At 37.0% G+C, this 14,716-nt stretch overlaps 1 protein-coding gene across 2 annotated transcripts; it reads left to right on the top strand.

The window, feature by feature from the left end:
• Positions 1-3,599: 3,599 nt before the first annotated feature.
• Positions 3,600-12,759, top strand: AGR3 (anterior gradient 3, protein disulphide isomerase family member). Of its 2 annotated transcripts, XM_088162502.1 has the most exons (8): positions 3,600-3,726; positions 5,579-5,642; positions 6,894-6,946; positions 7,594-7,670; positions 7,929-7,992; positions 8,983-9,066; positions 9,828-9,911; positions 11,344-12,759. In XM_088162502.1, exons 1-7 carry the CDS (start codon positions 3,621-3,623, stop codon positions 9,875-9,877), a joined length of 498 nt encoding a protein of 165 aa, XP_088018628.1. In that variant the 5' UTR covers positions 3,600-3,620; the 3' UTR covers positions 9,878-9,911; positions 11,344-12,759. The 2 variants fall into 2 exon arrangements, with proteins under 2 accessions (XP_088018628.1, XP_014749242.1); XM_014893756.2 differs by lacking the exon at positions 11,344-12,759 and having other exon boundaries at positions 9,828-11,273.
• Positions 12,760-14,716: the final 1,957 nt, after the last annotated feature.

The following is a 14,716-nucleotide window of genomic DNA, read 5'->3' as shown; positions in this document are numbered from 1 at the left end:
GTGTAAAAGTCTTTGGCAGAATTGCCAATAGAGATTGCAGGAATGATGTTGAACTGCGATTGTCACAGGGGCTGTGATCTCATCCCTTGCACACACAGGAGCTGAGGCAGAGTTGGACAGAGTAAGAAATTCATCAGCAACCTCATTTGTGCAGCATTCTGTAAAGCAAAATTTAAAAGCCAGTTTCACTTTTCATAAATAGGCTACACATAAGAATACCTACCCAGATCTGCTGCTGCATGACTCACACAAAAGCAGCAGCTTGAGATTCCAAGTGCCAAGTTACTCTGCAACATCCTTCTCTCTCTAGATGTCTTTTTCACATACTTTATTGCTGCCTTATTCTGCCCTACTTTTAAAAAGTTGCTACATTTCCTAATTTTGACTTAGATATAACTGTGTATACACAGTTAACCCATAGGTTTATCTCCAAAACGAATCTCTAGAGTGAAGGAGAAAAATGGAAAGACTTTCCACCCCCTTTACCCTGGAGCCTAAGTTGGCCAAGTTCAATGAGTGGGAGCACACTAGTTCAGTGGGTGAGTGCAGAAGTGTGTGCTCTACACTGCAGATTGGATATTTGGCTGGTAACTGCTGCTGCACAGGTCATGGCTTGACTGCCAGGCAGCACAGATTGTGCCTGGGATGGAGCTCAGGCTTCACACTCTGTTCATGTCTGGATGCTGAACACATGCAGAAGGACAAGGACAGGCAGCTGGTAAGATCCACTTAGCAAGCAGTGACTGAATAGGGATACTGAAGGCAACCAGCTTGGTTTTATACATTATTACAGTAATTTTCTTTCAGCATTAAACTGTAACACCATCTTTTTGACCAGGGCTGCCAATCTCTCTGGCAAAATTGACAAAGGCTGAAATTCTGACCTTCAAATATAGAGGCAAATTGCTGAGTGTGATCCTGCTAAAGGGAACTCACAGGTAGCTCAATACTAATGTCAGTATTTTTATTGAATGTTTGTCCCTTTACACCTTACAATAATTAACCTGAGCCATGAAAATCACAATACCTCAGAGCTTAAGAACACAATATCTCCAAATTACTTCCATAATTTTGGACAAAAAAATCAATATTTCTAAGAAGTCTATCCTTACAGTCCATAAAAAAATGCATGGGAGAAGAAGAAGCAAAAGGGGATTGCTTCTGATTCCTCTGCAAAAGCTATTCAAGGAGGAGGAAAAAGATGATCCAGTTCATTCCTTCTTTGTGCAAAGGTGATGAATAAAGGACTTTGCTTGTATTCGTCAAGTTCAGTAAAATTATATCAAGCATCATGTCCAAAAAAACAGGTATTTTTAATTTCCAACTCCCAGGAGCAATAATCAGGTAGTTTAAACCATAGTCCTAAAATAAATAATTTTATTTCCCTCTCAAAGAAAAGAGTTTGTTTTATTTGTTAATTACACTTCTCTACACAAAGTAACCCTTGTGTCTTCCTATTAGGTTCATTCCTATCTTCAAGCACCAGTGAACTCTGCCATTCTCTGGGAACAAAAGCATCTCCAGTTCCAGCTTTCATTGGTGGTTTCTTTTTTCACTGGACACAAGCCAGATTCAAACTGTTTGAGGGGGGAAGTAGCAGACACACACAAGCCACTATTTTTTTCCAGTCCTCATACAAGACACCTGATACAAGCCAAGATGAAGAGAAATGCAAGGATTAGTGCATAAGCATGGGAACTTGCAAGAGAGAAAGTTGGAGGCATGGCAGAAAAGGAAGGGGGAGGGAGGAAACACATTATTTTGGTTTTCAGCTCAAAGGTTCCTCTCATTTTTTCCCAGGTGAATGTGCTGGTGTTGCTACAGAGGCCTGGGCAGCTCAGGTGTTCTGTGCTTAAATCACTGATTTTTAACTAACAAATTCCAGGAAAAGGACCTTCAATCAGGAGAATTGGTTGCTGCTGGTGGGCAAGTATTTGTCATTTTTAACTCTCCTTTTGTAAAGTGAAGAGGTTTGGTTCACAAATGCCTTACAAGCCTAGTTATACAAAAAGACAAATGATAGATGCATAGAGATTAGCTAGAAAATGTTTATTCTGGCAGGGAACTGAAGGCAATCTATGTGGTCTTGGCTGTAATTTTTTTCTCTGAATCAATTAAATAACTTTGGATCATGTAGCATCAAAAATATGGAATATTAAATTTAAAGTGCCTCCAGCTGCAGTTTTGAAGCCCTCTTGATTTTCAATAGGATAATAATAAATTATTAAGATTCAGATTATTATACCTGGGATTTAAAGATTAATTTGATTTTTTATTAATACATCGTGAAAGACTACTTCTTAACACAAAATGGCAATTCATTTTTTTCCTAGCTTTTGCATATTTTAATGTACAATTTTTCTCCAGCCACCTGAATAGAATTAATTTCTCCATTTGAGATTGCCAGTTATTAGAAATGAACTTTTAATTTGTTTACAAGAAATTTAACTTCTAACAATGACTGTGATGTGAAGACATTTATTAGAACAGTACTTTTCATGTCTCTTGATCCTAAAAAGTATGAAGCACTTTCTTTTGCCAGTGCTCAGGGTTGTAATTCCATACTAATATCAGTTTTAAATGCAAGTTAGAGATTTTCTTTATCAGTACAAGCACAAATGCCTTGGGAGATTTTTTTTTATTTTTATTTTTTTTTCAGGGCAGAGGTAGAGGGTCGTGGTTATTATTGTTCATTTGGTTTGGGTTTTTTTTTATTTAAGTAGAAGTAATTTCTCAGTGGGGCATCCTGGAAGCTCCCAAAGCTCAAAAGTGGACTCTCCAGCAAGATGACTGAGTGGTATCCTGGCCTACATACATTACATTTTTTAACTCAGTTGAAACCATCTGATATCCACCTGAATATCAGATTTTAATACCTAAAAGTGATTGTAGATTTATCAATTTTAAAAGATTTGGCTTTGTAATGCTTTTTCTCAGCTCTTCCTTTGTTCTCTGACTTTTACCAAGGTCAGAAGTTACTGAATTTCTTATAATGATCTTGCTCAGGAAGAGAATACTGAACCAGCCAGAAACATGGATGAATTGTTTTGTTCAGAAGGAGTTGAGCTTAAATTTAGTATAAAAGATGCAATGGAGAAATTTTTAAGTGGAGACTTGAAAAATTACCACAATTTCAACATTTTGGATGGATTTGACAATTTAAAGATTATTATATTAATTATATATTGTATATATATTATATTATATTATATTAATTAAGAAAGATATTATGAAACATCTTTTGACAAAAAAGCTCCAACGTAAAATGGAAAAAAATACCATGCTGTTACTTTTTACTGAAATAAAAAACCTAGAGCAGCATTTTGAAATTGTTGTGACCCAGTATTACAACATTGTACTAGTTCATGAGAATCACATGAGAACAGTACCCTGCAGCCTAATTTTGACTGCTGAAAGTAGCGTTGCACAGTAAAATCAAGCACCTCCAGTTCACATTTTCCTCACAAATGCAAGCATTTGTAGAAATAACCAAAAGTGTCTCTGAAGTACAGATTGTTAGGATGCCACTAATATATTGATTTACACTGCACCAGGTGACAAATCCATGTCACTAAAGCTGTTTCTTTGTTTTCCAGTTTCCTTGCATTCGGAGGGAAATAATGCTCCATTCTACATTGGCCTTGTCCCTCCTGCTAATTGCAGTCACTTCCAACCTTGCAATGGCAATTAAAAAGGAAAAACGAGCACCTCAGACACTGTCAAGAGGTATTGCATGTTCACTGAATGTACTTACATCTTACCTCACCATAGACCAGCAAATACTTTTATTTGGAATGTACCTTCATATATGTGCACACACATATATATTTATAAAATATACATAGAATGCACATACATACTTACTGAGGTGTGTTTTCTTTAGTTTTAAGTGATGCTCTAATTAATATATGTTCTTATTTCACATTTGACTACTACAGTTTATTCTTAAGGATATGACTGAGGACCTCACATAACCTGCATAATTTATATAACTCATAGTGATCTAACAGAAGCAAATAACCTAAAATTAGTCTCACAAATCAAGATGTACATGATGTGTCAGTGAAGAAATATTCTTTCATAGACCATTTGAAATTGTAACCTACCATTATTATTGTAACCTACCATAGCATCAGTTGCTATGGAACAAATTTTCTACAGACTCATTTTTGTACACAGAACAGTTTGAACCACTTTTTCCTGCATGACTTTTTTCTGCATGACTTTTTTTTATTTGCTTTTCATCAGATATCCACTGCAAAGTATGACTGTTTGTAATTCACTTCCCTGTGGTGCATAATTTTCAACCTGGATGTTAAATAAAGACCCTGTTTTAATTTATTTATATCTTATCAATCCTTAGATACACAAGCAGAAAAATAGCTTAGCAAGCTCTTTTTCCCTTCCCCATCTTTCTTCTCCTTTTGGGACTATTCAACAACATAAAAAAAAATCTCCATCTGCCTTCCTAACCTCTCCTGCAGGCTGTGCAAAGCCTGCAGATCCCACAGCTCACCTCTGAGTTTTCCCTATCCTGGCGAAGTTGCACATCTCTCAGAGGCTCCATCTGAGCCTAATTACCCAGAGACCACTTGACAAAATCATGCACCACCTGGACTAGCCTAAGAGAAATTTCAAAACACTTTTTGTAAGCAGTATCCCTGGGGAAAAGTTATCATCAATCTGGGATGTATTGCCTATTTTGTCTAGATCAGGATTTATTTTTTCCCAGTAAACCTAAATGGACAAAAAAGATAACAAAATATTTTACATTATGTCCGTTTTGGGGAAAAAAAAAAACAAAACACAAACCAAGTAAACTACAATGTAATCACAGAAAACAGATGTAACTTTTCTAATTCTGATTCCAGGTCAATTGGGATCCCTTGAGCATTTTACCTGTAATTTTCACAAACCAAAAGGAAATGTTTAAACGTGCTGCAAAACTCCCCTTGATTACTCCTGTGTGCAGTTACCTGCACCAGGAGCTGGCAGCAGCCAGGGTTGGGAAGGCACTGCTTAGCATGCCAGAGTGCCACCATCACCCACACCGACCTGTGTACTGGAAGAAAACATGATCTAGAAGCATCACAAGCAATTGTCCTGTGGGAAATCCAACAGCAAATCTGGGCTGGTCCAAGCACTGTCCAGACAGCACAGAAGAAGCAGAACTTTAACCTGGTCCAGGTCCAGAAATTGTTCTATAGTTCCCATGAGAGTTGCCATGAATGGAGCCACATTGTCTGTGATGCAGAAAGGACTTGGGTGGTGATTAGGGACTTCTGAGCATTTAGAAAGATAACTAACAAGTCAAAGGATTTGGACTGGATACACAGCCAGCTGGGATTTTTGGGGGATTGGGTTGTTTGGTTGAGGTTTTTTAACCTTTTAGTGTATCTATCCGGAGATGTGAAATTAGCATATCCACAATGTTAGAGAACCTTTGACTAAAAACACCAAATATTATTTGCATACAAAAGTTGATACACATAAACAAAAAAGAAAAAAGAGGGGAAAAAAGGAATTTGTTATGAGTTACTTGCCTGGCCAGCAGCTAGTTCTTCTGTTTTATTTCTAGGTTGGGGAGATGAAATTACATGGGTACAAACTTATGAAGAAGGGCTTTATCAAGCGAAGAAAAGGTAAGAGTTTAAAAAGTAGCATGAAGACAAAGTTGTTACTCCATCTTCCCAGAATATACAATAATGAGACAGAACAAAGAAACACCATGAGAGCTGATCTGCAGACCACCCACTTAAATAAAAACAGACTCTGTCTGTAAACAAAAGGACGTGTAGGACTCTTATGACTCTGAAGTAACATCATGGGCCAATAATGTAATGCTGTCATTTCTTTGCCACAAAAGAGGTGTTGTCATTTAAATTATCAATCATAAACAGACACCATAATTTTTTGAACTACATCCATTGTGTTTTAGTATCATGTACTTCTGATTATTTCCTTCAAATCTGTTGCATTTACTCTTCCATGGTGATCTACTGCCTTTGATGTTTCCCCCAACACTTTATTAGTTGGAGTATGTTCATGATATATTTTCTCACTGTCTTGATGGAAATGGAAGTTCCAAGCTCAGCTGCAAACATATTTGAGAATTAATTACAATAATTATTTAAATACCTTTACAGTTCATTGTAGATCACAATAGTGTAGCATGAGCTATTGCTAGATTGAAGGCAAATAATTTGTAAAACAAAAGACAATTAATTTCACGTACCCTGTGTGAAAATGGTTAAAAATTAACAAGTCCTGACATTGAAAGCAGACCAAGAATTAGTAGCCGACCTGCTGAACAGTAAATATAGTTTAAAAAATATGTGAGAAAATACACAGAATTTGTTTATGTTTTGACATCTAAAATATAAAATTTTAACACTTTTTCAAACTATTTCTAGAAGATAAGTAATATACCATATATCTGTTCAAGAAAGGTTAAAATACAAGAAAATTTTCATGGAAAGTATTTGAATATAAACCCAATCTTATAAAACCTATTTTATTCAAATTCATATATATTATTTATATTTTCTTAATCCTGGAGAAATTCACACCTAAGCAACATTAAATACCTATTTTTCTGGTTGTTTACTACCTGGGAATGAAACTATGGTGGATCTGTTGTTTCTTTCTTCTAGAATCTCTTACTCGAGACAGCCTATTTAAATGTAGAATCTCTGTTTCTCTATTTCATGAAGTGTTTATGCACTTTTCCATTGCTCAGAAATTTCTGTTATATTTTACAGAATGTCTATATGGTTTTTCTGTGGGTTAACATAAGATTAAATGCAATTTGCCTTTTTCAGTCTGCTAGTAAAATCACCCATCTGAATATATGTCAAATAACCTAATTGCATCTTTCATTATTATTAATAAAGTAACAAGCCACTGATGGTAATTCATCATTTGGAAGACTGTCAATACTGCCAAGGTAATTTTGATTTTTTGTGTGTTAAAATTTTGTGAATATTTTTATAAGAAACATAACCTATCTGTATATTTACATTGCAGTTACTGAAAATTATTCAGAGAAACAGTTAAATTAATATGTATCTGAAAAGTGAAAAATGTATTGCCATTATTTACAAAAACTCCACTGTGAAACTATGCAATAAAGAACATGAAAAATATTCACTGCTCCTGTACTGCTATCCCAAAAGCAGCACTCAGTTTAAATTAAGAGGCAAAGATTGGCTACTGACTCATTGAACAGATTTAATATTGTTTAGCTCTCCTGAAATGGTAACTAAAGAAGGAGACAAGGACAGGGCTGCTGAAATTGATCTAACAAGAATTTTCTGAGAATAATGCACTTTTGTCAAGCCAAGACACGGTATTCATTGAGACAACAGGCTTCATAAAAAACAGAAGAGAGCTTCCATTTTCATAGCCAGAGGTTGTACTGCCATAGGCCAAAAAGCCCCCAAAAGCAGTGATAGAGCCCTTAAGTGTCTCCTCAGGAATGTGAATCAGCAGAGACAGGAACAATGTGTCCCAGTCTCTGGCCAATGTGGTGCCCAAGCACAGATGGAAAGGCAGCGTTTGAGATGGATTTCAAAGTGATCCTGTCTTTTCTAGCACTGAAGAAAGCCTTTGCAGAAAATGAAGAAATACAGGAAATGGCCCAAAATAACTTCATTATGCTGAATCTCATGGTATGAAGGGTTTGGGGCAATTTGACTGGTATTGTTTCATGGTCTGTGTTTTCTCTTTCTTTGTCTCGTTTTTCCATGTCATTTTAGATAATATATCTGACATTTCAGTTATTTAAGTAGAAGCATTTGTGCGTGTGTATTCAACACAAGTAGTAGCTATTTGGTTTTGTCTTCTGGTACAGGGTTATTCACAGGTGGTATTATTTCAGCAAAATTTACAGAAACATTTTAACGACTAGCCTTAATTTTTTATACCAGCATGAAACCACAGATAAAAACCTGTCACCTGATGGACAATATGTGCCTCGGATCATGTTTGTAGGTATGTAAAATATTTATGCATCATCAAAGTTGTTATATCTGAATTATGCCACTGTCGTCCTGTGGGGACACCAAAATGATTCATTTTGACAAAAGAAAATCTCTCAGCCTCTCTTGTATACTTTGGCTCTTGCAAGCTTCCTCAGATTACAGATATATCCTGGAGGGTACTAATTTGGGCTTGAGAACAAGATGTTTAAAAGCCTCTTAATATCTGGCCTTTTGCTCTCTGTGCATCTTGCTAGTGCTGTTACAAGACAAAGTTTACTGGAAAAGTCAAATATCTGACTGAATGTAGATGACTATAAAGTGGACATTTCCACAAAATAAATCAATAGTCAGTGGCATCTAAGGATTTATCCCATTGTAAAGCTGACTTCTGGAATGGACCAAATTAATTATGCCCCAGTGCCTGTTCCTTCTCACTCTCTGTACCAAGAGCCTGGAGTGACTAGCTCTGGGATGGCATTCAAAGTTCAGCCCACACTCAGAGAGCAGTGTAGTTACAGCAATCAGTACATTAAAAAAACACTTGGAAGGATAAGTCAGAGAAGAGAGGTTCACAACAACTTGTTCCCACTCTGGGAACATTAGGAATCAGAAGATTTTCATTCTGAAGGCTCTAGGTAAGTCATGTTATCTATTGCCATAGATAGGCATGGTCCCTCCTATGTGTGCATCCAGTCAGATTAATATCTTCTGATGTAAACTTAGAACCTGTAAAACAGGATATTTTTCTTTAAATATGAATGAAATGCATGTGTAACCTAGCACTTAAAAATAGCTCTGTAATACAAAAATGAGCATTAGCTTTTGTTCAGGAATTCTCCAAGTAAAGAGCAGTTGCTTGGAACAGAGCGTAACGGCCTCGCAATTGCTGCATTGATGAAATCAGAAACAGGGCTGCCAAAGGAATGTCACGCCATCACCCTCAGTTCTTGTGGGAATGGAAGGCAGTATGTAAAAGTATTTAACCCAAATACTTTTTCAGACCCATCTCTCACAGTAAGAGCTGATATCACAGGAAGATACTCCAACCGGCTTTACACGTATGAACCACAGGACATGATGTTCTGTAAGTGCCCCTTTGCTGTGTTACTCTGCATTTCACATTGTAAGCAGCCAGATACCCCCATCCTGCTCACCTGTGTGCTTGAGAATCCATTAGGATCTCAGAGTAAGGAATAAATACCGTGTGAGAGCATTTGCAATAAATTATAAAGGTCTAACCTGTTCTAGCAAAACAATCACACACATTGTCCCATTGAATTTATTGGGACTACTCAAGTAAGAAAAATTGAAAGATCATGGGTGAGAACCTTCAGGATCAAGATCTGAGTAGTTTTATGGAGAATAATGAAAGTCACTATGCTCAAAAGTATCCGATTGTATAATGTAAATAGTCAGTGGTGGGAGGGAATCTGTAAAGAAATGCAGGTGGTTGTGTCTGTACCCCTAACAGCCATATTTCAGAAAGGAATGTGATTTTTCAGGTTGAGCCAGTTCTTACTGTATGCTATCTATTTGACACCAATGCAGTATCTCAACACAAATACACACATCACATCTGATTACCAGGATTGCTGTTGAGAAATGAGGCAGTTGAAAGGATTCTTGTCAAGTCCTTTAAGTTAACATTTTGATTAATGAAATTTTTTACTTTCTGTTTTAGTAAGAATGACATAATTTTCAAAAGAGAAATCTCTATAATAAAATGCGTGACCATAAATCAATTTCAGTGTGAATAATTTACTAAATCAAACTAGGTGGCTTTATTAAAATTGTACAAATGTACTTCTAATACATTTTCACAGTTGCTATTTATTTTTCTTTCAGTAATAGAGAACATGAAGAAAGCACTACGCCTCATTCAGACAGAACTGTAACCAGTAACAGTGAAATGGCCATAACCTCTACGAGGTGAAGCTGCACCTGTCTCTACTTGCAAATTGAACTTTTATCAAGCAGATTTGGTATATCAGATTTCATAAGAAATGCATATATATAACTTGGAGAACAAACATAGAAAGACTAAAGCACTCATTTGGAAAACAGGAGGAGAAACACATTAAACACTTTGAAATTAATTAACTAAACAATTGAAAATGATGGTTTTAAGTGCAGCAAATTCGAGCTGTATTTCAGCAATCTAACAGCTATGACTTCTGAAGAGGAGTTATAAACAATATTTTTTATGTCTATTTGCAATTACATGAGTTAATACCTGCATCTTGCCTCCCCATTTTAACTTTTATTGCAAGAAGCTTATTAATTGTTAGTGTATCCCTGCTTTATGCTTTATAATAGTCATTTCTCATTAAAGGAAAGGAAACTTTGCTGTCAAATCAGACCAGAAAGGTCATGCTATAAATTTTGGAATAGCTTACATAGAAGAAGAAAAACAAAAAAGGAAAAAAGAAAAAGAAAGGTGGGGGGGAAGTGTTCTGGGCTTAGCTTTCCTCTGTATAATCCTTTAAATTTTGGTGTGGTAGATGAAAACAGAAGAGACTGAGCATGCAGTCTCAGTGGGGTGAAAATAATCAAAGGGCAGCTACACATTTTGCTTCAATAAAGATACAGTGAGCAAGAGAGATGGAAGGAGATAGACCCAAAACTCCAGTCCTGAGGCTAAGTGGTGTTTGTAAATTCTGCCATGAGAAAAATGAGGAGGTTTGTCCTAGCTCTTTGCATTTAAATAGCATTACAGTCATGGGAAGCTCATCCCAGGTCATGCCCCCCTTTTCTGCAGCATTCCACCATGAAGGTGGCAGCTTATTGAGGGAATCTGCACATACAAAATCTTGGCAAAATTTTCACAGGATTACTGTATGAAAGGGTGGGCACCTGTTTTGAGTAAAAAGCTAAAGTCAGTTGAAATGGTTTATTATCCCAGCAATGTGGGTTTTTGTTAGAGCAAAATAGCCAGCGATTCACCTGCAGTAGGAGCATGTATGCTATGCTTTATGTAAAGCACCTATGTCATTTGTTTGTGCCACCTGCATTTGCTGTGATGCTGTGTACATATAATAAATGAGAGAGGATCTCTGCAGGAAAGCTTTGATAATTCACAATATCTAGTATTAATATGTCATAAGTGAGTTATATTGCACATATCCACATCTCCGTAATTATGTAAAATTTGAATATAAGCATATATTCCAACAGAGTGAAGATAAATAACCTGTACACTAAGAGAAAAAAAATTTATTTCAGCTATTAGAAATGTACTGTCTTTACAATCAGCATGATGTTTTTAACCTATGGAGAAAATGCTAGAAGTAAAACTTAACTGCAAATCTCATTCCTTTGATTTGTGCTGAGCTCTACTCATTTATGTCTTTATGTGTTCCAGATTTGGCAAGATTTCCCTGTCTGTGGTCATAGCCTCTTTTGAGCATGCCAGAGATACTCTGGAGAAAGGAAAGCAAACTAGCTGCCAGAGATGACCCAGGGCAGCCATGGCAGCCATTCACCTTCCTTTTGTCCAGGCTAAACAGCCCCAGTTCCCTGGCCACTCCTCATGAAGCTTTGTGCCCCAGACCCTTCTCCAGCTTCACTGCCCTTCTCTGGACACACACCTGCCTTAGTGGCCTTGCCCCAGCTCCCACCCATAAACACTCCATCCTGCCATCACCATCACCGAGCTCTAGGCAATCAAACCTCCCTAACATACAGGGCCTCCCCTTCCTGGCCTGTCCCTTTTGAAGAGTTTGTAGCCATCCAGTGCAGCACTCTAATTGTTCCAGTCATCCTACCATGTTTCCATGATGGCAATCTGTTGAGTTGTGGGGGTTTTTTTGCCAGGTTTGGAATTAAATGTGTGAGATGCTATTTTTTGTTCGGACTCAAAGGTTCTCAGCTATATTACAGTCTTACAAAACATGAGTTCCACAGTACTTCAAGCTAACAAACTAAAACTGGAGCTCTATTTCTCTCTTTACAAAGCCTTTTAAGGGTAAACTGTCCAATTAAGAAACACTACCTACATTATTTTTATTTTTAACCAAATAACTAATCACCTATGGCCTGCAATGTGGACTTTTTTATTCAATTACACAATATTACCTAAACCCAATGAAGAAGAAGGTGAAGAAGGACTAGCTTCCACCTTAAAACTTCCATCTTGTTTTATATATATTACTATATTCTAAAACCTTAAACTCTAAGTTTTTTACTATGTGATATTTCACAGTTTTATTTAAACTACACACTTATAATCCTAGTTTTATTATTCAATTTTGGGAGCCTTTTCCACAGCCTCAGGTCAAATGCAGTTCTCCTGGAGGTCAGTGCCTGTCAGCACAGAAAGTCTAAAATTCTTAGTGACCAAGGTTCTAACAGTGACCTACACCAGCCTTCCTGCTTCACAGTGGATTCCAGCTCTTTCTGTTTGCTGCCCATGCTGTTTGCATTGTGTAGATACACTTCAGCTGGGCTATTGATCCTGCCACCTCTTTGAGGGAAGAAGCCCTAATTCCTACATGACCATTCCCAGGCACTTTGTGGTTTCCAACACCAATAACCCTTGTCTTTGCTGCCACATGGCTCTATCCACTACCTCCACTGAGAGGGCAGACCAAAGGATCTCACTAGCACACTGTCCCACAAACATCTGTGTGCCACTACCAGACTTAACTCCAGGGAGCCTGCTTTTATCCCTTTCCCTCTTCAAATCCAGTTTAAAGTTCTTTATCCTATTCATAAGCAAATAAGCGGCTGTCAAGAATGCACAAAGCTGGAATCCTAAAAAATTTGTGATACAGGACCACAGTCCAGATCTTGCTTGATCTCAAGAAAGCTTAACTTCATAATGTCTCTCACCTCAGTGCTGTAAAAGGAAATAAATGGTAGAATTACCACTTATTGAAATTGTGGAAGAAACAAGTAATTCAAATCTTAATCTTGGAAGGCTACTGTTGTTCTGCTTATTTTTGGCATTTGATATTGAGCCAGCAGACAGGAAAAAGCTATGTGAATTAAAATGAATAACCAAATTTTCAGAACAATGCAATGACCACTGACTTAATTGTCAGATGAAAGCTAGCCTCCAGATTTACACTGCAGCGAATGTTATTTCAATATTTGAAGAAAATCCAGATTCATTTCCAAAGGTATTATTGATAATTATTGCATCTGTAACCTTGAACAGTATTTTCTGCTGTGGAAGTTTGTAACAGTTTTAACAAACCACCCATTAAAGCAGAGTAGCCACTTTCTACAGATGTCACAGGCACGAGTTATGCTGTGTCAGATGAAATCTCTTTGTAAAGTAAGCAAAGGGGGTTTCACCCTCTTCTTTCCCTTCTCAAATCCCCATAAGTACTATGATGAAATCTGTTCCCAGTCATAGCCTTCAGAAATGGGACTAAATTTTTGGGATTATTAAAGACTCAGATTGAGTCCTTTTGGTGGAGCTAGATATTCAGGTAAAAGATACTCTGTATGTACATAATTTTATTCACAATTTAGTTCAACACTCATCCTAATTTTAGAGCTCTTGCTACATTTCTGCCTTCTCTTTGAAGACTTTTTTGCCAGGTAATATTTCTGCTGATGGGACAAAACTCAGATTAAAGTCTCATTGCTCTGAGATAAGATGGTAAACCTGTAACCTGTTCAATAACAAACATAACATGATTATTTCCCCTCTTTTCCTCTGAAATGAATGACATGATAATCTGTTCCCTCTTTTATTCCCTGCTTTTCTGTTTGCACACCACAAAAATTTATTCACAATATTAGTGGGCAGATTTTTATTTATATGCTTTACTTTCCACTTTCTTAAGGAAAGAATTAGAAACTGTTCCTTTTGTTCCTTGGTTATCTGGAACTAAAATAACCAGATTAGAGCTGAAGTAAGAGAATAAAAGACTGAAAATATGTATGTGAGAGCAGAAGTTGTTTTACACAGAATAAATTCAATCACAGTATAAGGACCAATAGATGAGAAAACCTATCTGTGCGCTTTTACAGGATTTATAACCCGTATTTTCTATGTTTAGATGTTAATATTCACATGGGCATAATGTGGCATCACCTGTGGAAATCCAAGTTTTATACAAAAAGATTTCTCTGAGTTGTGCCTTTGGTATGAACACAACATATTCTGGGAAGCAAAATTGCTGCCACCTGTTCACATATCCTTCTCTACTTTACTGTCTGGACTTATCTGGTGTAATCATGCCAAGAGTAGACAAACAAACGTGGACTTAACGTCAGTGAGGTGAGGCTCAGGAATTGAGAACTGACAGAACAGGATCCTCCCCTGTGTATCCGTCTCAGCGCAGAAAGGCGTTCCCTTTTCCAGGCAGATGGCTGATCTATTGGTCTGTGGAGCTAAAGCATTTTCCCATGTGCAAATATTTGCACTTGACAGAACAAAAGAAAAGGCACCATACCTTTGTGTACCGTGGAGGTGAGAGACTGTGGGACACCTCAGCACTTAAAATGCAAAAGTAACATGGTCTTGCAGAATAAGACTGATATAATTAGGCTTGTTTCATTTACTACACATGTTCTTGCCAAAGGCTGACACAGAGAAATTTCCAAATGCTGAGGTGTCCTCCACAGTATCAGCCAAGTCACTGATCTGCCTCCTTTTGTTTGTTCCTTTTTTCAAATGGATGTAGAGATCTACAGTATAAGTCAGAAGGAAATAAATAGTCTCCACAGCAATTAAAAAGTCCAAACCCATCAAATAGAAGGGGAGGAATATTTATTTTTCC

This window comes from Sturnus vulgaris, chromosome 1 (assembly GCF_052056855.1).
Source record: "Sturnus vulgaris isolate bStuVul1 chromosome 1, bStuVul1.hap1, whole genome shotgun sequence".
Classification (NCBI taxonomy): Eukaryota; Metazoa; Chordata; class Aves; order Passeriformes; family Sturnidae; genus Sturnus; species Sturnus vulgaris.
Note: the sequence above shows the minus strand (reverse complement) of the source record. Positions and strands in the feature narration are given on the sequence as shown.

Coding starts and splice junctions, on each gene's coding strand:
- AGR3 (XM_088162502.1), top strand. CDS start 3,621: ATGCTCCATTCTACATTGGCCTTGTCCCTCCTGCTAATTGCAGTCACT. Junction 5,643..6,893: donor CTTTATCAAGCGAAGAAAAG/GTAAGAGTTTAA, acceptor TTATTAATAAAG/TAACAAGCCACTGATGGTAA. Junction 6,947..7,593: donor AGACTGTCAATACTGCCAAG/GTAATTTTGATT, acceptor TGTCTTTTCTAG/CACTGAAGAAAGCCTTTGCA.